Source organism: Prinia subflava, chromosome 6, assembly GCF_021018805.1.
Source record: "Prinia subflava isolate CZ2003 ecotype Zambia chromosome 6, Cam_Psub_1.2, whole genome shotgun sequence".
NCBI lineage: Eukaryota > Metazoa > Chordata > Aves > Passeriformes > Cisticolidae > Prinia > Prinia subflava.
Window position 1 is genome coordinate 9,722,623 of NC_086252.1, and position 27,000 is coordinate 9,749,622.

At 47.7% G+C, this 27,000-nt stretch overlaps 1 protein-coding gene across 1 annotated transcript; it reads left to right on the forward strand.

Moving 5' to 3' along the window:
• The first annotated feature begins 702 nt into the window (after positions 1-702).
• Positions 703-19,770, forward strand: FRZB (frizzled related protein). Its single transcript, XM_063400131.1, has 6 exons — positions 703-1,212; positions 9,734-9,781; positions 14,171-14,236; positions 17,212-17,416; positions 17,684-17,747; positions 18,822-19,770. Exons 1-6 carry the CDS (start codon positions 759-761, stop codon positions 18,900-18,902), a joined length of 918 nt encoding a protein of 305 aa, XP_063256201.1. The 5' UTR covers positions 703-758; the 3' UTR covers positions 18,903-19,770.
• The last annotated feature ends 7,230 nt before the right edge of the window (positions 19,771-27,000 follow it).

Consider the following 27,000-nt stretch of genomic DNA (forward strand, 5'->3'; position numbering starts at 1 on the left):
GGAAAGAATTCATTCAGCTAATAAATGTCAGCTTGTTTTCTCTGGTGTCATGAAGATGTCCCTGTCTGTGGCAGGGGGTTGGAACTAATGATCTTTAAGGTCCCTTCCAACTGAAACTGTTCTGTGGTTCTATGATTATACCAAGGCGCTTTTTTTTCAGATCAAGTCAGAACTCCCTTTATTGCGCCACTGTTTTGCAAGGTATCCCAAACAGTATCTGGCCTCTTCAATTATTTTTTTTAACCTTCTGAAAAGAAAGCATCCCCATCTGCTCAGCCGAGTCTCCCACGTTTTAAGCCTCTCAACTGCTCTCCAAAACTGCTCACCCATCATCATTGTATCTAGGTGAAATGCTTTTCGTGTGCACCTCCTGCTTAAGCATTTGCACCCAGGAAAAAAAAAAAAAAAAAAAAAAGGAAGAAAAAGAAAGAAAGGGAAAAAAAAAGGCTTTCCTAAAAATATATGAATGTGTCTCCGAGAGGTTGGTCTGAAATCGTGTTCATGTTCGCAGTAACGTTTTCACTTCGGGGAGAACTTTAGCCCTCGCTCGCCTTCCGGCGAGGACGAGCCGATTCTCTCTCGTTCTTCCCAGAAAGACAGGGCCCCCTCCCTTCCCCTGCCCGGGGCTCTCCTTTGTTCGGGGCCGGGCCGCGGGGCGGAGAGGCGGGACCCGGTGCGGGGCCGAGCCAGGGCGGGCGGAGCCGCCGCGCCGCGCTCGGCCCGCTCGGGCCTCGCTCGGTACCGTCGGGGCGGGCGGCATGTGGCGGGGGCTGCCGGTGCTGGCCCTGGCCGGGCTGCTGCTGCTGGGCCGGGCGCCGGCGGGGCGGGCGGCGGCCTGCGAGCCGGTGCGCATCCCGCTCTGCAAGCCGCTGCCCTGGAACATGACCAAGATGCCGAACCACCTGCACCACAGCACGCAGGCCAACGCCGTGCTGGCCATGGAGCAGTTCGAGGGGCTGCTGGGCACCAACTGCAGCCCCGACCTCCTCTTCTTCCTCTGCGCCATGTACGCGCCCATCTGCACCATCGACTTCCAGCACGAGCCCATCAAGCCCTGCAAGTCTGTGTGCGAGCGCGCCCGCGCCGGCTGCGAGCCCGTCCTGCTCCGCTACAGCCACGCCTGGCCCGACAGCCTGGCCTGCGACGAGCTGCCCGTCTACGACCGCGGCGTCTGCATCTCCCCCGAGGCCATCGTCACCGCCGAGGGCGCGGGTGAGTGCGGGGACCCGCACCGGCACGGGGACAATGGGCGGCGGGCGGCGAGGGCAGCGCGGCCCGCCGGGAGCCCTGCCTCCCCTCCGGCTACCCTCCGCTTCTCTCCGCCTCGCCCTCCGCTCTTTCGCTGTCTTTCCCCTGCCTTCGGCAGCCGCATGGCGCAGAGGGCGTGTGACAAGTGACAGCCCCGCCGCCGCTGCGGGGAACGCGTGCCGCTGTGGGAGCGACAGCCCCCGTCCCACACGGACGCCTCATCCAGAGGCGGCGGCGGCGGGCACAGAGGGGAGAGCCGTCCCCGTGAGGGGCAGCCCCCGGGCCGCCGGCTGCCCCCGCCCTCACAAAGCGGGGTGCTCCCCTCGCACACAAGGCCGCCGCTGCCCAGACTTTGGGGAAAGGTGTGTGCCCAGGGCAGCCCCGCGCAGGAGCTGGGGCCGGGGTCTCCCCACGCATTTCCTCTGCCGGCGGTGGCGCACGCACACCTGAGGGGAGTGCTCGCCTCAGCGGTTAGCACTGAGGGCGCGGGTTACAGCACAGGCCCCCGGCAGGTCCCGGGCTCTGAACTACAGCCGGGTGAGGAGCGTAGCAAAGTGCAGGTAGCAAAGTGCAGCCTTCCTCGTATGTTGTTACCAAATCCCTGAAGTGAGCCGAAAGCTGCCTCCTGCCCTGAGTCGCCTCCCGTGCAGCCCTGCGGGTGTCCGAGCACTGTGGCCTCACAGGGCCTGTTGGAGCCCCTCAGCTTCCTCACTGCGTCCTGTTCCACCAGCTGAGCTGTGGTCCCGCAGGATGGCGGTGCTGGTGTCTGGCTGCCATCCAGCAGTCCTGTCGGAGGCAGGAGCATCTCTGCACAGTTGGGTGAGGACTGCTGGCTGCTCAGGCTGTGGCTGCAAACCTGCTGCGGCTCGGGGCTCTGCTCTTGTCACCTCTGCCTTTGGCCTGGAGGAGTTGGCAGGACACCGCTCCAGTGTGGTGAGCTGAGCACCACAGAAATATTGAATACAAGGAACTATTGAACAGGGAAATTACAGCAAGCTGGTGGGTGGTTGTCAGGAGTCAGCTCTGACCTTTTACAAAGTGACTACAGTTCCTGTATATTTTCAGGAAAGCATTTGCTGCCGGTGGCTACCATTTTCTTTGATGCAGTTGCAGTGCTGGTGGCTCTGCCAGACCTCTCCATGGGAGAGCAGAACAGAGGGGTCAGAGCAGAGCAGCACCCATGCACCCCACGAGCTTGTTGTGCTGCAGCCTGGCTCCCTCAGTGCCCACAGCTGCAGTGCTGCGCTGTGGCAGCTCACTGAAGGGGAGCGGGTCTCACCTCTCTGTCCTCCCCCAGCAGTGGCCTGGGAATGAAAGGGGGATTTTTCACAGCTTTTAACCGTGCTTCTGTCCCACTACCAAATGCTTTATGTATCCTACTGCCAGTAATGCCAAACGCTGTAATTCCTGTTTTCTTCTCCTAACAAAATATCACGCTTCCGTTTCCTGACCGTGCTCTCCAGCTCAGCCTTCCCAGGTAAGCTGCTCTCTCCATCTCCATTTATTTACGGGCCAGACAAACCCTACTCCATCTCTGACTCTGTTCACTTACCCTCTGCACCTCTTGAAACCTCTGTACCCTGGTATCTCCAGTCATTACTGCTATTTCTAACTCCTAACTGCTTCCCTCTTGCCTTTCCCTACATTTTTCCCCAGCCCGTGAATGCAACCATCTATTTTTGCCATCAGCTGCTGCTCTCTGAGGGCTGCTGTCCTGCTGGGGTAGTTTTGAGCAGATGTGGTTTTGAACACCAAGCAACCTTTCTCTGCAGCATTGAGGTGCTTTCAAAACAGCCTTAAAAATGTCTCCAGCATGAGCAAGGTTTGGCAGGTCTGCAGCGATTTGAAAGCAATCACATTCAAATCTGGAGGGAGGGAGCTTGGCTGAAGTCGCCCCCGAGTTACCTATTTCTGAGGACCTCAGCAGTACAATAACCTCTTTGAGGGATTCCAGGGCCAGATCCATGAAAACTCTCTTTCAGTGAATGAGAACCTGATGACATTCTCATTTCTGGGCTGCATATTTTGAACCGATGCATTATGCACCAGACTGAAAGAATCCTTCTTGAGGGAATAAAACTGTTCTTTTAGAAAGCAGAGGGAAGGATTCCTGTTCTAGGAAGAGGTAAGGTGAACACTTCCAAATCCAGTTCTCCAAATACAGGATTGCAGCTCAGTAGAAGATACAAATAACTGACTGCCTGATGAGTAGCGTGCAGAATACCTGCTCTTATTTGCTTTCATGTATCTCCTAATAATTCTAGCCCCTTCTGCTGTCTGTAAAATACATCTAATAGAGCAGGCAGAAATATAATCCATTGTTTCATGGCTTTCTGTTGTAGAAGGGGCTTTTTCTATTCTTTGGAAGTGAAGTCTTGTTTCTGTTTTCATTATTTTGCTACCTGTAACAGGGTTCTGCTGTTTCCTTTCCTCTTGAGGTTTCTGCATTGTTGCTGGTGAGCATTAGCACATTTGTCTAGTCCCTTTTGTCAGGGAGCAGCCTTAGGGATGATGTAGTCAGTGTTTGTCCTTGTCAGAGCAGGGCCTGAGTTCACAAGCCCAGTTTCCATCAGCTGTGTTCCCTGCATCCCAGCAGCCTGTTGCAAAATCTGGAGGAGCTGTGGTTGGTAAAATCTGTGATAAATCTCGGTAAGAAGTTCACTCTCAGCTGCTGAGGCATAGTCCACCACAGACACCTTCTAGGACCTCTTTCCATCGGAGCCAGGTGGTGAGAAGGATGTGGACACCTCCTGTCACAGGAGCAAGGGGCTGCTGGCGTGGGGAGGGGGTGAGGCAGCTGCTGCTGTGTCTGTGGTGGAGACAGCTGGCAACAGGGCTGTGTTTGGGGCTCAGCTAGAGGAAGGGCTGTGCACAGCCCCTGGGCTTGTGCTGGTCTCCAAAAGCTGACTGGGAGTGCTGGTTGGGAGGTCTGAAGTCCCTCAGGTTACAGAGACTGGCTTAAAACAAGTGTCACGTGGGAAGTGTGTGTTTCTCAATTTTGCATTCTCTTTGGGAAACATCGGGGTTCCTTTACAGACAGAAAGCAGAGGGATGCTGGAGGCATGGTGTGGGTGTTCTGGGGGCAGGTTTGATGCTGAATATTTTGGCTTTTTCTGGAGGATCAACGAATCATCACCCAGGATGGAGGATGAAAGAGCATCTTGACAATACATTACCACCCCAGAGGTCAGATTATTGCATGCTGATGTCTGAAGTCTCCTGTGGCGTTTATCCCACGTCCCTGTGCTGTGCTTTTTGGAGGTGAAGGTGGTTCTGCCTGCAGACATTAGTGCAGGCTGTCTTACAGCTCTGGGAGGTCCTGTTCACTTGCTCCGTGTATTTCAGTCTTCACGTGCATATGCTTATTCTTCCTCCAGTCTATCAGATTATCTGCTTCCCTCATTCAGGGCCCTGTCAAATCTCCTTAGGTCTGTGAAGCAGCAGGAGCTGCTGAGAGACAAACTTGTCTCAAATCTGGAGTTTCAGAGGCAGGACCTGTCTTTAGTTCTGCAGGTAATAAGTGGCCAGTGTTGGCGTTGGGATGCTGACTGAAAAAGCATCTTTGACATGTGTCCTTGGCTGCTACTGCCTAGCAGAGTGTTCATGTCCCAAGTGAAATGTTTATTCCTGTTTTGAAGAGGGAACTAGCAGCAAAACCAGAGCAGTGGGATGGGTACTGTGGCTATTGGAAGACAGATCTGTCAGGCAGGTTGTCTCACCATATCTTATTTAGATAAGGATATAGCTTGAAGGCATTGATATAGCTTGATAATGAGATCTCCTCTTCTGGAGAAAAGGGAAGCCACATCACAAGGTATCAACCACGTGTAGTTAACACCCAAACTATCATAAGATGTCTAAGGAGAACTTCAAATTTTTTAAAAAAACCCCTCCATCTCTTTAAAGAAAATTATGGATTTTTCACATAATGGACACCTCTTTTCTTAAATCATATGTGAACCCATGATTTCTCCATGTTGCCCAAGACTTCCATATCTCTCTGGATGAGTTCATATTAATCCAGTATGTTAATTTGTCATTGCAGCTTTAAAAGACAAGTGAATAGGCCATTTCTCATCCTTGTTTCTTATGTATTATTAACTTAATTTCCAAAACAGTGGTTTCCAAGCTCCACATCAAATTTGTTCTAACTCAGTCTTTGCCTAGCTCTACTTAGAGCAGTCAGTGTGCACAGTGGTGCTGGGGAGAGTTGCAGACTGTGCTGAGGACCAACAGTTGTGCCCACATTATCATTTATAATGTTTAGGTCTTTGCTCGAAACTTGGGAGCAGCCTCATTTCTCAGTTAAATGAAAAAATTATGATGAGCTTCAAGCCTGAAACAGGACAGGAGTAGCAAATAAGAGAATTTAAATCTTAGTAATGAAGGTACCACAAGGGATGTTAGGCACTCACTACAGTTCAGCTGCCTTTGGAGGCTGAGCCCCCTGGATGTTACAGTCCAAGCATTTAGTCAATACCTGGGCCATTAAATGTCATCAAAACCTGGTGGGATTTGTTATGAGGAATGTTACATGGAACAGCCATGCTGCTGGCTGATCTACAACTTGGAGTTTGAGTTCTTTGCATTAAACATTAACTAGAATCAATTTCCCTATCACTTGGCTTTTCCGTGTGTGTTTTTGCACCCAGCTTAGCAAAGATCCTTGCTGTGCTAAGATCTGAGGTAAATGACAGTGAATTCATGCATTGTGGAAGGGATTCTTAATTAATGGGGCTTACAGATACCTCAATCTGAATAAAGCACCCAAGCAGCAGCCACTGGCTGTGGTTTAGTTCTTTGGAGCGTGGTGCCTAGAGTGGCTTCACTAATAGCTGGGCCATATTCTTTAATCAAAACGACAGTCAGGATCGTGTTCCTTTTGGCCTTCCTCTGCCTTTTGACATTTTTATTTATTTAAACAGTGATGTAGGAAAGACGTTTGCTCAAAACTAGGTATTACCAGGTTGTTATTTTGTACACTTACTGTGTAAGCGGCTTTTATTTAGCTCTCCTTGTGTTTTGTTTTGTTTTGTTTTATACAGAATCCCTCTGAAAAGCAATTAAGATGGCTTATTGGAAAGAATAGTTTGAATTTTCTCCTCTGCTCCTAAGCAAAGGAAAGAGAGAGATTATGGATTGGATCTCTGGATAGTATTCCCTCTTTGGCAGTCCTGCTGATCATCACCGACAGGTGTTTATTTCAGAAAGATTGCTTTGCACAGACAGAACTTGGGAGGGGGTTTGCCCATGAGGAGGAGTGGAACAGTAGGAAGTCAGTTGTTTGGGGTGTTTTTAGTGGCTTTTTCCCCTCCCTTTGTGCTGCAGTCGAAGGTCTCAGCAGTGTGTCTCCCCTGACCAAGAGAGGCCTCTGTCCATCGGCCTGCTAGGACAGAGATCTGGCAAGGGGCTGGGGCAGGCCTGGACCCTCCTCCAGCCTCCTGTCTGACCAGCCGGCATGAGCTGAACTGGGGAAAGGCTCAGAGGAATGAGAAGGCTTTCCTGAAAGACCTCGTTCAGTGGCAGAGGTCTCCAGTCCCTCCATAAGCCCACGCTCCTCCCCATCTGCAGAAACCAGTCCCCCTTGAATAGCCATGAGTGCACTGGAAAGGATAAGCATCAGGGCAGGGGCAGTGCTTGGCTGGCCCGGGTCAGGAAATGAGCTGTGACCTGATGTGTGGGTACTGTGCCCACTGAGGGACACCACACTGACCACCAGGCCACACTGCTGGTGCAGGCAGGGAGCAGGGGGCACTGCCAGGGACGGGGCTGTGCACACCCTGTCTGAACACACAGCTGCCTCCTTGGGGGTTACTGCTTTGGGCTAGGACAGCTGACCTGGCAGGGCAGAATCAGGAGCTGTCTGGAGGCCATGGTGTCTTGTGATTTGGTTAAAAATGAGCTGTATGGGAGCATCTGGCATAAATCAGGTTAGTGCCGTGCTTATTTGCAGGACCAGGCTTACACTGGCCATACCAAGTGGTCGCTGGTCCTCCTTGTGTTGCTGTGAGCTCAAAGGACGGTTCCTCAGCCAATATCCGTGGCAGTCATACTCCACATGGGCCAGGGAGGGCTGTGAACCCTTTGCTGGGCTCTGCTTCATTTTGAGTTGTAATTTCACTGTGAATTGGACTAGGTTTGCTCAAGCATCTCGAGTCATGTCTGACTGGACCCATCCTTGGTTTAGGTAGGGACAGTGCACTTCAGGGCTTCTTTTTCCTTCTGTGGATGGAAGGTGGTAATCATTTAATCTGATGCTTCTCTTGTCTTCTCCGTGATGAAGACTTTTTCTGTCCCCAGGAACAATTTTGATGGAATGGAGAGTGTGCTTTGGAGGTATGAGCAAACTATCCCTGAAATACCTGTTTTGGTAGGAATTTTAGCTTGCTGGGCCACATGAAAAACCAGAGGAGTTGGCTTGGTATTGTGCAGATAGCCTTCAAGAAAACCTGAGAGTGTGGCCAAGGCGAATCTGGAGAGCTTTCTCTGCAGGGGTTTTGGGTGCCCAGAGTGGTGAAACCTCTGAGGCCAGCCCTGGGCAGACAGAGGGGCCTTCATGGCCACCTCCCTGTGGTTGGTGGCTGGAGGGTTTTGCAGACTTTTTGTCTGGGACGATTATCAGACCTGAGTGCATCAGAAGGAGTTGTAGATTTAAAGCTACAGCTTGGCCAAATGAACAAGACAATAGATGATTGGCCCAGGAGAGGAAGAATGAGAAGTGTGGTTATCCTTTTGTTTACCATTTGCAAGAGGGAAGCCATTTCAGTTCCTCTTTCATCACATCCTGGAATACCAGAATGCATTTGATGCAATATAAAATGCACTCTTAATGCATTGAGAATAATGCAGGTGAATAATCAAAATCAAACATGTAAGAATCAGCTTGTGTAGTTTGTCTTGTTACAAGGCAGCTTGGTGAGGATTCAGAGGTTCTGTGGAAGTACCTTGCAAAGTTCAGACTGGCCCCATAAAAACGTTGGGATTTTTCTAGAAACTAAGATCCTCTGGTCATTTGGAACTTTCTTTGCAAGAAAATGGATGTGATGTTTTATTAGCAACAGGATATTGAATATGAAAGAGCATCTATTCAGTCTCTTCAGTGCTGTTTTCTATACCCTTTGCTCTTCATGTTGGTTAGAATAATTATTCCTGAAGTCGCAAATTTTTTAAAAGTTAATTATTATGTGAGTGGATCAGTTCTTTTTGAGTTTTATCTTGCCCTGACTGTGATTTAGCTGCATCCTCATTTATATAAATCAAGCTTTATGTTGCTATGAGTAGTATAAGTCGAGAGTGTAAGTCGAGTATAAGTCATTAAGGTCGAGATTTTAATTTTCTGTTAAACAAGGATGGCAAAATTAGAAGGTTAGCTAAGTAATACTATTTTTCTTGTAAACAGGTATTTACAGAATTTGTGATTAAGTAAGGATCCCGGCCTGTAAAATTTAATCCACACATCTAAAGTCATCATGAATACTGAGTACCACGAGTGTCCTGGGCTGTCTTACAGCCAAATGCTTACAGCTCAGGCTGCAGGAGAGGAGCTTTTGTTACATTTGTTCTGCTTTTTAAAGGCAGTGGCCTTGCCTCCGTGATTGTCTAAGAACCTAAGGAAGATGTTTGTGGGATACCAGATTCCAGAGTTCAAAGAGTAGCACAAGTGACTAAGTGTGCAAAATTACAGAAGGGCTTTTTCTTTGAAAGCTCATTTGTTTTTCCATTTTATGTGCCATTCTAATAAGGCATCCTGCCTCTCTCTCAGTTCTTGTTCCCTTTGCATTTTTTTTGTCCTCGGGTCATTCAAGGGTGTATGCATTAACATGCTCGTTTTTCATGATTAAATATGTGTATAAACCCATTAAATTGTGCGATTTAATAAATAGGTTTGAAATGGTGCATTTTACTAATGTGGGACATGCTCCACTTATGAATGTGTCTGAAAGCAGTTCTTTGGGCACAGTGCCTTTTAAAACTTCTGTTCCTTATCTGTCCTTCAGAGTAATCAGTGTGTTATTAAGCTGAGGGGAGGAGCTGAAACATTTATTTTGGCATTTACTTCAACAGTATGATTATGGTTGGTTGATTTGATTTCCTCAGTAACCAAAAGAAAACCTCAAAAGTAATTTCTCCTTCATCATCTAATTAAATGCAAACACTACACGTGTTTTCTGTAGGTGATCAAAATTCATGGCATAAATGTGAACCCTTGTCTGAAACCTGCCAGTCTGTAGCAGTGGAAATGGGATATTTAGGCTGCTTCAGCATTTAACATGATATGCTGGATTCAGGTGAAATTTGGGTAAGACATTGTGTCCACTTTACTGGACTGACCTCTAGAATATTACAAACTGTTTATTAGTAAAGTTATTAAGTTTCCATGCACTAAGTATTAGAGAAAGAGAAAAAATTGCAATGTGTGTGTAGTGAAATAATTCAGTATTAAAAATACTAACACTTCTTTACATATTTTACAAATCCATGCCAGATTTCCCTATGGATTCTAATAACGGCAACTGTGGAGGTGCCAGCATTGGTAAGTACATTTTTGTAAAACTGTATAATAAGCTGTAGACTTTCAAATCCTTTAAGAGTTAATTAAGTAAGAGGGGTACTAAGTGGCAAATACTGAGTTTTGACTGAGAATACTGTAGATTGTGCTTTTGCATTCCACAGGCAGGTGGGATTTGGGACTGGTTAGCCTCGAAATGTCCATCAGAGCAAGAGGGCTGTGCTGATTCTATTAAAAGTTTTGTCTTGAACAGAGAGAGTAACCATGAAATTAATTTTTCCCTGTGCAAAACCAGTGAAGATAATGGTTTGCTCTGACCTTAAAGCTTTCACATTAAATTCAGTATTCTTTGTAGATAATGGCAATGCTCCCGTTAGCCCGAGGAGGCTGAGGGCGGCACCTTCTAAGGGTGGTTTTATTCCAGCAACTCCCCTGTTGCTTTTTATTTCTGTTTTGGTTTTGCTGGAGCTGAATAAAACTGAGTAAAACCCCTTGAGCATTACCACTGCTTGCCAATGCGAAGAAGCAAAGCCTGGGATGGTAGCTAATAATTATAGGAATGTGAATCTTATGCTCAAGCAAGCCAAGGACTGCGGATTTCCTAGAATTTTATTATGGTTCCATCCCAAGTTCTCCTCTTAGGTTTTTGTCAAGAAGTTGAGGCTTGGAAGCTTAGCACTGACCTCCCTGTCTTTCCTTCTGCAGAGGTGCTGCAGTGTGCACTGATGTTCACTCCAACAACAGGAACACCTGAACATGGCTGTTGAACCTAGCATTAGATACCCATAGATAAAATTTCAGCATTAAGCTCTGTGACCAAATTGCAAAAAGGTATTAGTAATGCTCAGTTTGTAATACAGTTTTAAAATTTAATCAGTAGGTCTCAGTGTGAAAGCAGCCATATTAGTGCAAAATGTTCTTTATATCACAGTGCATACCCTCTAAAAACCCAGGTACAGTTAAAAAAACTCAGAAAAGCAAGCCCCTTAACAAGCTTTGCTTTAAATTGTGTTGAGCATGGGACCGTGTCTGGAGGATCTGCTAGAGATATTTGTTACTAGCAGTATCTTCATAGTTTGAAGGCATTTTTAATTGTGTGGCATTGAGAAAGTGTGGGTTTCATGCTTGATGCAGACTGTACAAGGAGCATACAGGCTTCACTTTGAGTATGAGAGCAAAGCTGTGTGCTCTCAGTGTCACCTGACATCAAAACTGTGAGTTTTTATCTTTACTGCTGCCTGTCCAGAGGCATGTAGAAGGCATGTGATTCCAGTGAGTGACCCTGCTGTGGAAAAGCAAAGTTTCAGTCATTTTGTTACTGTTGTGGTGCTTTTCGGTGACTGAAAGCAGAACCAGACCTAAAAATCCCATCTAGAGAACAGGGCCAGGATGCACAGAAAAATTGCTGATGCAGTTTATCTGTTGATGTCACTGCCTTTTACTGTGCATACATCAAATTCTTGATATCAGTGCCTTCTGCTGCACATGCAGGATTTCTGGTTCAATGTGCTGCTTCTCTTCGAACTGACAAACACAGTTGGACCACCTAAAAGGCCATGTTTCAAAATGGCTGTGTTTAGATGTTCAGTAAAGTAAATTTGTAGTTTTGCCATTGTAAATAGAGATTTTTTGTTTGTTTGTTTTGCAAGTAGCAAACTGATGTTATTTTTTTAAAAATGCCATTCTCAGCTCTCTGGTTTCTGCTTCTTATTGCTTGTGCTGCTGTGCATTGTCACAGGAGCAGTGCTCTTGGGTTATCCCCATTTGAGATACTTTTCTCCCCTGGCAGTGTCTGCTGGCAAAACCTTCCCTCCAAGTCTGTGTGGGGGTTTCTTGGGAGATCTCTTTTACCTCTGTGGGCAGTGAACTGCATTGTTTTCTGCTTTATCACATGCTCCTCAAGTCTCTTAGAAAATTTTCTGGAGGTTTTTGTTGCTGGTTTTTTTTTATCCTTTGTTTAGCCAGGAAATATTCGCCAGGTTTGAGTGGTTGTACCAAATCACACATTTTTTTGTGTTGCTTTACAGCCGGGTTTTCGATCATGCATGCACACGTGTTTAAGATGACACACGTTTCTGGCAGCAATCCATGAGGAAGCCATTCTCCCGTGGAGTTTGTGTCTTTGGACACTGGCAGAGTGAGGTTTGCAAAGACAGGAATTCTGAGCAGTTGGTAGCCCTGTATTTACCTGACAAGGAGATGTGATGGCTGTGAGCTCAGTCAGAGGCAGTGCTGCTGTCCCTGTGCTTGGCACATGCCCTGGCTGTGGCCTCAGGGCTCTCGTGGTGACTCTGGCAGCTTCTGGGGAGGCTGGCAGGCAGGATGGGATTTCCCCTCAGCCTCAGGGGATGCAGGACATTTTCATAGCCACCTTCTGTGGGTGTTCCTGCTCCCTGGGGGAAGGTCAAACTTTGCCTTCCTTTGAAAATCACTGTACCAGGAACTGGGAGGGAGGAATCGGCTCTGACTTTATAACACAAAATTACTTTTGTGTTAGTTTCTGCATCTCTAAATAGTAATAAGGAATAATGCAGCATTTTGCACAGTTCTTTTAAATGTAAATTTTAAAAGCGTGAGGGTGACTAGGAGGTTCTTCAATAAGAAGATGGGCAGGTCTGTAATTTAGAAATAGAACTAGACTAATAAAATGTATTCTGAAATTAATAACGTGCGCCAATACTGCCTTCAACCTGAAGGAAGGGTGAGACTGTGCTCTTGCCTTGCAATTTAGTCTGTTTTATTTTCCCTGGGACACAGTGCTCCTGTAGAGCAGGAGAAGGTTCTCGTGTACCTCTTGTTGGACTGGGGTGCTGAGGGGCCTGTGGGTGACAGGAGCACCTCTTTTGTGCTCTGTTTCAGGGCAGCTTATAAAAGGAGCTGTAATTTGGCCTACAGTATGCATGAGCTCACAAAGGCAGAAGGGAAGCCAAAAATCACTTCCCTTCTCTGCTTTTGTTATTTTAACACGAACGCATAGAAAAGTTAGAGTCTGTAGGACTCTATATATAGATTCCTGAGGATGTGTTTGAAATTCAAGGAAATAATATACTCTTCTTTTGAAATGTTTCCTCTTTCCTGTGCTTTTTTTTTCGTATTTTCAACTACTGCCAATCCTGTTTTTCAACTACAAAAATTCTTCCGAGGGACAATAAATAATAATAAATAATGATTTGAGAAATCGGTAACCATATGATTCCATCTCTTTTTAATTTTTTTTAATATGCAGGAATATTGTATAGCAAACAAAAGTTGTTTTTCAGACTCTGTATGTTGGATTTAGCTAAATCACTAGCTTACATGCATTGATATTTAGAGTGATGGTATATAGAAATAAGCTGCATTAAACCTACTGCTACACTTATGCCAAATCAAATGTCAAAACAGATGGCCATGCTGTGTAATACTGGGATCTGCTGTTTGAAATTACTCCACCAAACCACACTTGGACACTGGTGTAAAGTCAGTAAATATTTGCAGTGGAAGAAGCAGCCCTGAAATACCAGTGGTGTTAATGAAAACCACTGTGGGTCTGGAGCTGCAGTGTTAGTATTCCCTGGGCGCTAATGAAAATGTTTTTACCACTTTCAGAGTTCCCAGCTCTCTGGCATCTGCACCTTTGGAAATGCTGCTCTGACAGTGCTCATTTGTATTGTTTTCTGAGGGCTGTCCTTCTGGCCACAAGGGCTAAGAATTCCTCTGTTTGCATTAAACTTGGGCTTCTGGGCCATAATAAAAGCGTGTAAAATTCACACAATTCCTAATGGTGAGGGGGTGGACCTCTCAGCAACCTGATCTAGTTGAAGGTGCCCCTGCTGATTTGCAAGGGGGTTGGACTGGATGGCCTTGAGAGGTCCCTTCCAGTGCCAGGTATTCTCTGAATGCCTGCTGGCCAGAATATCCCAGTTTGCTGAACTAACCCAGATCCACAGTAGTCGAGAAAGTGTTCAATCATGCACTGCCACGGGATTTTCTTTCTGTGTCCCTGTATGATAAAAGGCACAGAAAGGAGGGCATTCCTTAAGTCTAGTACAGAAGAGAGAACAGCATTGCAAGGATGGAATTACAGCACCTGCTAGCACAGGATCGAACCTTGAGTTGGCTTAAAATGATAATTTCGTCACTTCAGACTCGAAGTCTGTGTGTCTTAGTCATTCTGTTGTGGTTTGGGTTTGGTTTTTTTTTTTTAATTTCAGTATGTCAGGTTTTCTCCTAAAAAACGTCTGAGGACTCATGGACAGTTCCACATCTCCCAGCAGCACGGGCCAGGAATGCCCTGTGGTTTTTAGTGTTTCACTGTCATAAGCAGGTCAGTTCAGTGACATTTTTGTCAGGTGTGAGCTCAGGCTTTTGGGAAGGTCGTCACTGAGCACTGAATGCTGTTTCCTTTCTAAACAAAGCTCTCTGTTTCTGCAGACCGCTGCAAGTGCAAGCCTGTGAAGGCCACCCAGAAGACCTACCTGCGCAACAACTACAACTATGGTAAGAGCTCTGCACGGCCAGCTCCCAGCTGTGCCCAGGCTGCAGGAGGGAAAGGTGCCTCAGAAACGCCTAAAAACACAGCTACTGATGGTAACCCAGCAGTACTTACAGCAGGGGAAAGGTGCCTCAGAAACACCTAAAAACACAGCTACTGATGGTAACCCAGCAGTACTTACAGCAGGGGAAAGGTGCCTCAGAAACGCCTAAAAACACAGCTACTGATGGTAACCCAGCAGTACTTACAGCAGGGGAAAGGTGCCTCAGAAACACCTAAAAACACAGCTACTGATGGTAACCCAGCAGTACTTACAGCAGGGGAAAGGTGCCTCAGAAACACCTAAAAACACAGCTACTGATGGTAACCCAGCAGTACTTACAGCAGGGGAAAGGTGCATCAGAAACACCTAAAAACACAGCTACTGATGGTAACCCAGCAGTACTTACAGCAGGGGAAAGGTGCATCAGAAACGCCTAAAAACACAGCTACTGATGGTAACCCAGCAGTACTTACAGCAGGGGAAAGGTGCATCAGAAAAGCCTAAAAAACACAGCTACTGATGGTAACCCAGCAGTACTTACAGCAGGAGGGGAAAGGTGCATCAGAAACGCCTAAAAACACAGCTACTGATGGTAACCCAGCAGTACTTACAGCAGGAGGGGAAAGGTGCATCAGAAACGCCTAAAAACACAGCTACTGATGGTAACCCAGCAGTACTTACAGCAGGGGGAGGGCGTAGCCTGAAACGTTTCCAAATCAGAGGGATGGAGGGGATTAGCTCAATATGTTAGTGCAAGAGTGTTATTTCAGTTTTGGTGCAGGCTTTGGGGGTTCATGTGCTTCTCTATGAATGCAACAAAAGTGACACTGCGGGCTGCTGGGCCTGAACTGCCTCTGTGATTTCCAACATACTCAGCTTTTGCAGAAGGGGATGTTTTGAGTAGCTTTCATGTCCACGAGCTGTCCATGAGGTCCAACAGGTTCTTTTCCTTCTGGTGTGTGAAGCCAGCAACGAGCATCTTGCCAGCTGTGTTGTGCTGTCAGTGCCAGCTGTGTTGTGCTGTCAGTGCCAGCTGTGTTATGCTGTCACTGACACAGGAGAAGTGCACTTGTGCTGGCCTTCAGGCATGTCACAGCCCCAGGCTCGTGTTCTTCTTCACACTGTTTGTTTCAAGCAAATTAGGCCAATGAAGCCACTGAATAAATTTCACAGGACCTGAACAATCGGGCCATTCCCTGTTGCAAAAACCAGGCCTTTTCAAGCAGTCAGACCTTTACCAGTTACATAGTTCATAACATAAATCATAACAAACATAGTTCAACCAACCACCATACACCACTAGATGTGAATATCTAATAGTTCTATAATTTGTTTTTCTACCTGTAATTCAGCTGAGTCACTTTCCCATAGTCCTCCTCTACTTAGCCAAAGTAACAGACCTGAGCCATGATTTTACCAGGGTAACAAGGTCCTTATTTTATAAGGTTTTACCTATATGCAACGCTTCTTTTTTACCCATTAATCAGGTGAAGAGCCTTAGGTTCGGTGAACTTTAAGGCTTTATTTAAATGGTAGTGATTGTATAATATTTATTGGGATTGCGCATTTATAAAACCAAAGTCAGACAGTCTTCTTTTAAAAACAGTTGCTGTTAAAAGCTAAAAAATCCTAACTGTATTCAAACACTTTTTTGGTCACTACTCAGTTTTCTGTGTTCACGGATTTGTTTATAAAAAATCAGAGTGACTATTCTCTAGTCAGAAACTGCATTTGGCAGAGTTGTCGAGCATGCTCCTGTCCGTTTTCTCAAGCCTTTGAAATAAAATAAGTTTCAAAATGTATTTGAAATATCTCCAAACTAAAGCAATATTTTATTTTGAGATCCTAAAAGAGAGATCCCCTTTGAGAAAGGGGATCAGGGTAAACTGTGCATACTAGATGCACAAGTTAGTGTTTGTTGGCAGCTGTATTTAATGTGCCTGGAATACATGCTGGGTAATGGTCATGAAGTGAGATGTGTAAGCCCATGGTTTTCTTTCTTCTATATTACCTTTTTCGCATAGGAGACATTTGGAATTTGGAGTATCTCCTATTTGTAGTGTGGAAAGGGACTCTTGTTTGCAGGCTGTGAGTGATGTGGCATTCTCTAGATCGTGACCTCTGGGCTGGCTTTGCATTTGCATGTGGTATCAGTTCTCTGGGCACCATGAGAGAATGAAAAGCTTTGAGAATGAAAACCTTCCCTCCTGTGCTACTTAAGGCAAAAAAGAAGGGTGAGAGGAGAAACAATTAGAGAGGTCATTGGGTCAAGATCAGGAGCATTTAAAGTTCATAAAGAGCAGAGCAGATTAGTGCTGGGTCACTGCAGAGAATAAAAAAAGGTAAGGGCCTGCCATCCAGCAGGGGTAGTGACATGAGAAGTTTTAGTGCACGTTTGCTTTTTGTGTAAGGTTCAGAAGTGATAAAGTTTGCTCATGTGTACTGCAGGTGGTCAAAGAGGGAACAGTCACAGCTCCAGGGAGAGCATACAAGAAACAGATTTAATGTGTTTAACATGGAAAGGGGGAGGGAGGGAGGGAGGGAGGGAGGGAGGGAGGGAGGGAGGGAGGGAGGGAGGAAGGAAGGAAGGAAGGAAGGAAGGAAGGAAGGAAGGAAGGAAGGAAGGAAGGAAGGAAGGAAGGAAGGAAGGAAGGAAGGAAGGAAGGAAGGAAGGAAGGAAGGAAGGAAGGAAGGAAGGAAGGAAGGAAGGAAGGAAGGAAGGAAGGAAGGAAGGAAGGAAGGAAGGAAGGAAGGAAGGAAGGAAGGAAGGAAGGAAGGAAGGAAGGAAGGAAGGAAGGAAGTCAAAGCCCAAGTAAAACAGGATGTAAATCCAGCTGGGACCATGCAAAAGACTAATCCCAGAGGTCCCTAAGAGCAGCTTGGGAGTGACCTGCGTTACCTGCTGCTTCTAACAATGCTTTTTGTGGCTTTTCCCAGTCATTCGGGCTAAAGTGAAGGAGGTGAAGACTAAATGTCACGATGTCACTGCAGTGGTGGAGGTGAAGGAGATCCTAAAATCTTCCCTGGTGAACATTCCAAAGGACACCGTGAACCTTCACACGAATTCTGGCTGTCTGTGCCCACCCCTCAGTGCCAATGAAGAGTACATCATCATGGGCTACGAGGATGAGGAGCGCTCCAGGTAACTCATTCTCTCTCTCTCTCTCTCTCTCTCTCTCTCTCTCTCTATCTCCTTCTTTATCCTTGCAGCACGTTTGTTGTCACTGTTCCCCCGTGGTAAAGCTGAACATCAGATCCAAAAGGAAGGAAGACTTGGTGCAGGTGTCTGTGCATCTCCTTCATGGTACTCGGGGAGGGCAAGGCTCTCTGTAGGCACAGAGATCTTAGTTGTGTGTGTGTTGGGTTGTGTGTCCTCTTGATGGAGTAACTCATTGTCTGTGTTGTGTAGGTTACTCTTGGTGGAAGGCTCCATAGCTGAGAAGTGGAAGGAACGGCTTGGTAAAAAAATAAAGGTAAGAAAAGACCTCACCAGAAGTCATTAATATCATGTATCAAAAACTTGGTGTGGTATTTGCTGTATTACTTAGAACTGCATGCTGAGTAAATCAAAGGGATGCATTGAATTACCCCAAAGCATCTCAGTGTAACAGCAGTCAAAATCTCTGTCTCAAAATAGCAAATAGTAGGAGTCTTTTAGCTCTGTAGACAAGCTGTGCATTCCACAGCACATGCCTGTTTAATTGGGATTGTGATATGAATTTAAAAAAACAGACCAGGGGGCTTTACAAATGTTTTTCAGACTAAGTCAGAATTATACTTTTAAGATTTAATATTCTTTAAATAAGCTCTGCTCCCACCAAACTTTGTGGATTAGAAACCACTTTAAATTCATCTTCTTGGCTTGGCTGGGGAAGGAACCTGATGGGGAAGTCATGTCCTAGCCCATTGGTAGCAGTGAGCTCAAACACAAGCCATGCATTACAGAATCATGGGATGGTCTGGGGTTGGAAGGGACCTTAAAGCCCACCTTGTCCCACCCCCTGCCACGGGCAAGGACACCTTCCACTAGACCAGGCTGCTCCAAGCAGCTCCTTCACCACCCACTTCTCATTATCATCTTCCTTTCCAAAAGCATCAACAGTTGTACCAACCATACGTATTATGTCTTCTTTTTATCTTTTTTTTTACTGTGATTCCTATTGCCTGCAAAAATAAAAATAAGTAAGTAATAATAGGTGTTTTTTAGTTAGCAAAAATCCCATGGCTGTTTTTTTCATTCCGCTTCCCCCAAAGACCACATGAGTAGCTTCATTTAAATTTTATTGTTCCGCGAGTCCCCCTTGTGCTGGAGCTGTTGTGCCTTGTATCACCCCTTCATCCACAGAGGCTGCAGGAAAGCCAGAGACAGTTTCCCTGTTTAAATGCCTTTTCCCAGTGATCTCATTGTGCACCCTTGAGCCCAGCGCGGGGCGGCATGGCGGAAACAACCTCCCCGCTTCCGCCGCCGTTAGTGAGCGCAGGGCTGTGTAATCCCTCTGTGATCCCTTGCAATCCTGGTGACTCCTTGTCGTCCCTCCGCTCCGCAGCGCTGGGATCAGAAGCTCCGGCACGCGGGGAAGGGCAAGGGCGAGGCCGGCCACGGCGGCGCGCGGCAGGCACGCAGCTGAGGGGGAGCCGCGCGTGGCGTGCGGGGACTGTGCCGAGACTGCGCGCCTGGAGCGGCGGAGGAGCAATTGCACTATTGCACGTTATATTCTATTGTTTACTACTAAATAATGGTCTCGCTTTGGTTAGTTCTTGTTCTCCCTCTTGTTTTCCGCCTTCTTCTTTTTGGATATGTGCAAGTTCTGGGAAATGTGTATTTTTTTTTTCTGTTGCTAAGAACTGTAGAAAACTGCCCTTATGAGATGAAGAGAGACAAGGACACCTTCAATTTACCTTTTTATCTCCTGAATCTTCTTTGGGAGGAAATTCTGGTGCAAGCAAGAATGAAATTTGGCAAAGACCATTGCTTAAAGTCATGACTCACACTGGCTTTTCCCTGTTCACTCTTTCTTGGTCACTGTTTGCTGAAACTTGCTCTGTTTTGGCTATGTTGTTATCTGTTATCGTTTTTTATTCTGAAATACATAAAAAGTTTTGTTAAGAGAACTGTTTGAACCAGCACAGCTTTATAAAGTTTTCTTACAGATAAACCACTTGGATAAGTCAGAGTCTAACTTTAAATATTTCCTGCAACAAACACAATGTGCCTGTACACAGGGAACCTGGGTTTTCTAGTGCTTTGGACCTTGAAGGAAAGATTGTCTAGTTCTGGAACCATAATTTATAACATGCTTCTTCTCTTGTAATGGCAGTTTTTCTCCCCTTTTCCCAGCTGAGTTATAGGAGTAGACAGACTCACCAGGCCTGCCTCTCAGTACAGGTCTGCAGTTTAGCCTTTTCATTTTGTGTTTTATCCTTAAATCCGTGCCTACATAAACAAGTGTTCAATGCTCAGTAACATATGTCCAATAAAGGAATTGTAGTCGCCAACACAGACATTACCTGACTTCTGAACCAACATCATGCTGCTAATACTACTCCTGAAAATATAAAAACCAAAACCACCTTAATTTCTGTGCTTTAATAGAATTCTTTGCTGATGGTGCCGACACATTCGAAATTATCTTTGTTATTCTACTCTCCCATGCTTAAAAGAAATTAAAATGGGGTACTTCAAAGGACAATCCTCTTTGGCATAGTCTGCAGAGGGAAACTGGCTCTGCTTGCAAAGATCAAACGACTGTTGTGTTCCAGCTGTCAGTGCTGTCTTCAGTACACTGGGGCTGCCTCTCAGTAAGAAAACAGTGTTGAGTTGTGGTTTGAAAATACCATTATGATAAGTAGGACACAAGTATTTGGGAATATTATAATAATGCTATTCTAAGATTTCAGTTAGTCTTGGGATGGGTTGGGCTGGATACCAAGAAAGTTGAAAAAGAACAACATCCTGCAACACTCCAATTTTTCTTTATAATTAAAAATAAAGGGATAATTTAGGGGAATGGTTGGTTATGAAAGCTGGCAGAGGGATATTAATCCTCCAGGTTTTAAATCCTCAGTATTTTCTGAGAATCACACAGATCACAGAATTATTTAGGTTGGAAAAGACCTCGAGGATCATCCAGTCCAGGCTTTAATTGATCTCCACCATGTCAACTAGAGCAGAGCACTAAGTGCCACATCCAGTCTTTTCTTGAAGACCTCCAGGGATGGTGACTTCCACAGGTATTTCTGCTGAGTTGGTAAATAACTGAACAGTTTGTTAAGTTGTGAATAGCTTGTTAAATAATGTTAAAACCCTCATTGTTTCCCCCAGAGCACCCACTGAAGTCAGGTAGGTGAGTGCTGAATCGCAGGGTCCGCAGTCACCGCTCCCCACCTCGTGCTCTGCTGTGGAAAGCATTGTGAAATCATAAAACCCTCTCAGAGGTGTCGAAAACCCCCAGGCAGCTGGGAGTTTACCCTTTGCCAGCCACCACTTCTGAGGATGGTCTCTCCCATGCCATTTCTCTGGGGTTAACAGCCACCTTTACTTCATCCAGTTGCAACCCAGTACTGACGTCAGTCGCAGTAAAAATCGCCAGTGCTCTGCACTTTAAAACCTCAACAGGAGAAAAATGAGCAGCGTTTGTAACAGGCATGCACAACATGGTGTTGCAGTGAAAGTATTTCCCTAATTGAAAGCCACCAGGTTGCTGCTTTTCCAGAGGAATTGAGCGTTTTTCATTAACACGTGAAAAATGAGGGTGGCATGATGGGCTCTTGAAAGAGGCATTTTTTGCAATCCCTTAATTAACTGAGGAGCCTTTTAAATAACTCTGACACTGCTTTTACCCCATCAGAGTGATTTCGGTGACTGACACCACCCAGACTCACATCCAGGGACCAACATCAGTTATTTCAGGGACTTTGAGCAGTATCTCTCACACATCTGTTCCATGGCCTGGAGCACACTGAAATGATCTGTGGCTCTAAAGCTGCAGCTTACTGCTGTACCACATCTGTGAGGGCTTTGTGACAAGCTAGACTACCCCACTGGTCTTTTAAAGTGACTATTTAATGATAGTCTTATTAATTTAACATAGCTGTACATTATTTTCTTGCTTCTTCCCCAGGAAGTCCTTTTCTGCCCTTTTTGTGCACCTTTTTGATGTGATCCTGCATTAAACTTTCAAAAATGCACTATACAGGACATTCTTCAGTAGAAGCACACAGCCCTCAGCACAGGGTTTCGAAGACATCCACTTGGGAGGTGACTTTGCCTCAATTTGTAATGTGAATTAGGAGAATAAGAGCTGCTTAAACAACACCCTAGCTGTTCCCATTTGAAACAATCACTGTGATGCAGTTTGGACGTTGTGGCTTGGTGCTTCCTTTCTCACCCACACCTCTACCTGGTTCCTGTGTTCTCCAGACGTGCTGCCAGCACTGCCAGCTCTGCCCGTGGTGGTCACAGTAAGTACAGCAAGGTGAGCAGCACCACTGAGCCAGCAAACCCTGTGAAGCGTATTTGCAATCCTATTCAATTATTGGGCTCTGGATTTTTTTCTTTGTTGAAGTACTCAGTGAATATTAGTTAATATGAGAAGGAAAATCTGCACAAAAAGCCAGGAAAACCAAACTTGTGAGTAATTGTGTTTACTACTGTCCTCCTGCCCTCGCTCCCAAAGCCTTTGGAAGAAAGCAAGGTTTGTTAGTTTACATCTTGCCTAATTAGGGCTCTGTTTGAGATTCCCTGTGTCAGGAAAATCAATCCACGATGTCAGAAGTTTATGTCCAAAAAGGAGACAGAGGAGTCCTGTGACTTTATTTGAACAAAGAGAGAGGCCATGGGGTATTTCCCATGGGGTTCTGGCATCCCTGGAGGACGCAGCCTCCTTTTTATCCCTCTCACTTTCCCCATTGGCTGAGATACTTGAGAGGTGCAGAACATCCCAAATCACCTAATACAGACCTGCCTCTTCTTTGTATCTCTGCTTTTTCTGTAAGTCCAGGAATTTAGCACAGCCTCAGGTGACAGTCTCTGTCAATCGGTGGAATTAGTGGAATTCCTCTAGAATTTATGGTCCCTCCCATTGCTTCTTTCCCCTGTCAGTATTTATCTACCAGCTGGCTCACAGTTTGTTTGTAAAGACACATCCCTCTCATTCCTTTCACCTGAACATCCCATGCAATGTAGAATTGGAGACTGTGGTGTGAAAATGTGGTGCTTTTTAAATCTTGCCTAGACTGGGTGGAGCTTTGCCTTACATTCCCAAGTCCTGCACTCAGACTGGGTCAGCGTATGCCAACAGGTAGTGTTTTATTCAATTAATTTGTTTGTAAAAGCCCTGCTTCCCATCCGGCATCCACTGCATTCCTCTCTAAAAGCAAGATATTCCAACTTCATCTTTCAATCCCCGTAGCTAAAGCCAAAAGACAAACAATGCTGTGTGAGGATGAGGAAAAGGAAAGGTTTGGGAGCAAACCTACCTCTGTCACCTCAGAGAGAACAGCACCTGACCTGAGGTGTCAGCAGGGACGAGAAGCTGCTGTTCCTGTCATTCCCTGGGCTGCTCAGTGCAATGCTGGTAAGTGATTCTGCAGTTCATGCAGGGCTCAGCCCTCCCTGGAGCCTAGCTCTGTCCCTTGGTTAAGGAGAATATACCTTAGAGAGACTGTATATAGCTTTTAATCTTGCCTTTTTACCTGCAGTGGAACTAGTTGAGGGCCACGGTCAGTCTGTTCCTTTTGTAAAACATTTTGACAAAAGGGCTCTCTAGTCATTCACAGTATTTCCTTGTTCCATTTCAGGACTGGTTTGTTTGGAGGCAGCACTAAAATCCTCTAAAAGGAGGGCAAGCAGAACAGCATGTGATAGCCAGCTTGTTAATGCTATACAACGTGGTCATTTTACTGGGTGGTGCACATGATGCACACACATGTACATGTGACCAAGTATCATGGGATGTATGGAAGGGTGGATTAAAACCATGCCTTTCCCATATCTGGGTTAGATTAGTCCAGAGAGAAAGAATGCAGCTTAAAGTCTCAGTGAATAATTAGCCTGACAAATTGCTTCTCTGGTGCAGCTCAGCACATGAGGAGGCAGGAGCTGTTTATACCTAAAAGTTGCTTATTCACAAGCAGTGTCCCTAATTTCTGGCAGGGGTTCACCCGTGGCTTTAATAAATCTGCTCTGGACATGTTAGCAGTGGCATGAAAATAACAGAGCTTCATTTCAGCCTGGGAATTAGTATTTTGGAGTGTATTTCCTTCCATTGAAGCCAGTAATTATCAGAGTCTGTAGGGTAAGAACAACTTGCCCATTTTGAGAAGAGCACAGAGAAAAGAGCCAGTGAAAAAGCACAGTTCAGTGCATTGTGTAAAGCACAGATGTGTTACTGTTTGACTAAAGGCAGCATCAGACTGCCTCAGGTGAACAGGGGAACTGAATGCATGTCTCATCAGCAGATCATATATTAGGACTTGCTGAATTTTGAGTGCTGGATGCTGCGAATACGACCTCGTGCAGCTACCTAGGGTTTGAAATAGGTCAGAAGATTTTTATCACTTTATCCTATATGATCCATTTGGAAAATTGGTTAGTTTTGTCCTCCATAGGGACCTGTTTCTATCCCAGGTAGTGTGGCTCCTTCTGGCATTCTCTTTGCTTTGCTGAGGCAGGAAAACCCTCACCCACCTTTGTTTTGGTCCCAGACTGAGTATCTGAAAGTGGACATTGGTCACCAGGTTTTACATTCCAGTTTGTTCCAGCGTTTGCCCCTGGGAGATTGTTTGTCCGAGTGACAGGATAACCAGTCCCCATCGCCCCAGGGAGCTCACAAAGAGCTCATGGCCTCTCTGCCACCCTTTGCCAGTGTGGTTCTCTGCTGCCCCCGGCCCCACGGAACATTTACCACTTGCACTCTCACTCTGACATTTCCTGAGGGCTCCCTTTCAGATGCAGGTGCCCCTCCTGTTCCAGACTGGAATTGTTTGGGACTTGGATTGTCCCTCTGGGTGATGCCAGTTGCTGTGATTTGTATAATTCCGTACCTTTGACTCCCAAAACTTCCCAGCCCAGGGCCTTGAGTTGACAGGGCAGCACAAAGATTGTTCTCTGTGTGGTGCCCAGATTTGGGGTTCACTGTCACCTTTGCTAGTTCAGCAAAGGGAGGGGGGAGCTAGTTCAGAGGAATTATACCCCTGAATTCCCTGCTCAATTCCCACTGGAATAACCCCACAGGGCCTCATGGAGCGTGGTTATTCCCGTGCCCCTCGAACACCAGCTGTGTCAGGAAGCAGCAGAGCTTCCAAGGAAGCTCAGTGGGATGGGGACAGGAGGGGTTTCTATTCCACAGAATTGGCTGATGATAACCCTCATCCCCTGGGGGGGTCACTTGACAGAGCTCCCTGGAATTCAGCTGATCCCGTCCCCCTGAGCTCGGGCTCCCGTTGATATTTTACAGCAGGAGGAGGCGGTGGCCGGACGCGCTCCCGGCCCGTGCTGAGGCAGCCCCTGTGCCACGGGAGGACATCTCTGCCTGCAGGAGCTCAGCTCCTTTCAGAGCCCCAGCAGTGCCTCTGGGAGTTCCTTCACCTCAGGAAAGGGCTGCACATCCCTGCCTTCAGCACACCTGCAGTGGGACCCACCTGCAAAAGCTTCCCATCACCTCTGCACTTCCAGCTGGCTCCATGAAAAGCTCCAAACTTCATCCCAACAAAACTCCATCCGTGCAAACCTTCCATTTTAAGGTATCTCCGAGGGCTATTGCTTGGGATTTAAATTCTGTGAGGGAAGATTGCCTTGGCTTTAATGCTGCTGATGGATGATGTCCTCAGGCTGGCAGGGAGGGGATTTGGGGTGGCCAGGACATACCTGGCAGCCGTGTGGGAGCTCCGGGAGGTCAGAACGGGGAATTGCTGTCTGAGCCCCTCTGCAAACCATGGCCAGGCAATGCCAGCTGTTCCTTGGGCTGCTTTTGGGCTGTGGGTGGCCTCTGTCTGGGCTGAAGCATCTCCTGGTGCCTGTGGAGAGCAGGCGCTGGCCCAGGAGCTGCGGGCAGCCCTTCAGCCGTGTCTGTGCCAGCAGTGTCTGAGCACACCAGTGCCCATCCCTGGGGCGTGTGTTTGGCACGCTGCGGGCCACGGGCAGGACACTGCAGGCACAGCTCCTTCCCTGCACATCCCAAGGACAAGAGGGGCTGCTTGCCTTGCTGGGGCTGCCGGCCTCCCTCTTCCCTGCGTTTCCAGCCACCCAAGACACGCACAGGAAACACCAAGGAGCATTGCTGGCAGCAAGGGGGGGGCACCGGGGCCTCTGTGCAGCTCTGGGCCAGAATTGCAGCCCTGGCCTCAGCAGCTGCCATCATTTTGGCCTGGCAACACTCACCTGCAGGAAACGCCCCTCTGCAGGTGGGACCAGCCCTGCCTCTCCAGAACTTTGGCTGTGGAACCAGGGAAGGCTCAGGACTTGTCCTGCTCATTTCAGCCTGGAAAGAGACATTGCGAGAGCACTTTGATGGTTGCTGGGTAAATCCTGGAAAGGGCAGGAAATCAGTGTCATTGGAAGAGTTTTGTCATGTTAGTTCTGCCCTAGAGCCATGCCAGGGGCTGGTGCATAAGGCAGCTTTAGCAGAAAAGAAGGCACTGCACTTCCCTTGGTGGTGCCAAGGATTCCCATCCTAGGGAGATCCACCCCTGTGACACAGAGATGGGCTCCGTTGGTTGGAGCAGAGTCCTGGTGATGCCAGCGTTCTGAGCTCAACTCTCAAAGGGTCCATTTGCTGGGGAGTCAGATTTTAGGATCCCTCCCAGCCTCAGTGTGTCCTGTGATCTAGAAATCAAGAGGAACATTCTCAGCGGAGTTTTATTAAACAGGTTTTGTCACTGCAGAGTGTGAGTTGCAGAGCGAGGGGGCGGGGGAACACCTCACCCGGCAGCTGTTGGAGAAGCAGCCTGAGCGGAGCCGTGCCCGGGGCCGCGGCTCCCGCCCACGGTGCTCCAGCCCCGCTCCTTCCACAAGGGTGCGGCCGGTGAAGTCCCGCAGCGTGTGCGGACACGGGGAAGGGGGAGACGGGCGCTGCTGTCCCCTGAGGGGTGCGGTGGTCTCAGGGGTGACAGAGCGGGGGCTTTGCACACCCGCGGGGCTACAGGCGGTACCCGCGGGACGGGGGCACCAAGAGCGGCGGGATTTAGGGGGTGCCAGGGTTGGCACGGTGTTCCCCGTGCCCCAGCCGCGATCCAGCGTCTGCACGAGGGAACGCCGCCGCCGTTCTCCCGTGCACGGTTACCGGCAGAGCCCCGGTTCCCTGCGGCCGCAGCAGGACCGCGCCCGGAGCGCCACAGCAGCTGCAGGCGGAGCAGGAGCGGCAGCGCCGGGCTCGGCCCCAGTGCCCGTCCCAGAGCGGCTCCTGCTGCCCGTGGCCATCCCGGGCCCGATCCCGATCCCGCCGCGGTCCTGCGATCCGTGCCCTGCCGGCCGGGGGAGAGGCGGCACCGCTCAGGACCCCCAGCGGACACGGACAGGAGCCGGAGCTGACCTCTCCTCCTACCTCAGCGCCTCGGGCTCCGCGCAGCACCGGGAGCAGGCCCCGGGTTGGGGCTCCGCACAGCGCTCCGAGCGATGGCCCCGCAGCACTCCCAGAGCAGCATCCGCACACGGAGCGGGGCCGGAGCGACTCTGCCGCCCTTGAAGGGCGGGGGCGGGGCGGGGCCGCGGGGGCGGGGCCTGCACAG

Excerpts from the sequence above, each read along its gene's own strand:
- FRZB (XM_063400131.1), top strand. The coding sequence starts at position 759 with ATGTGGCGGGGGCTGCCGGTGCTGGCCCTGGCCGGGCTGCTGCTGCTG. Across the intron at positions 14,237-17,211 it reads GCGCAACAACTACAACTATG|TCATTCGGGCTAAAGTGAAG; the intron begins GTAAGAGCTCTG and ends GGCTTTTCCCAG. Across the intron at positions 17,417-17,683 it reads GAGGATGAGGAGCGCTCCAG|GTTACTCTTGGTGGAAGGCT; the intron begins GTAACTCATTCT and ends TGTGTTGTGTAG.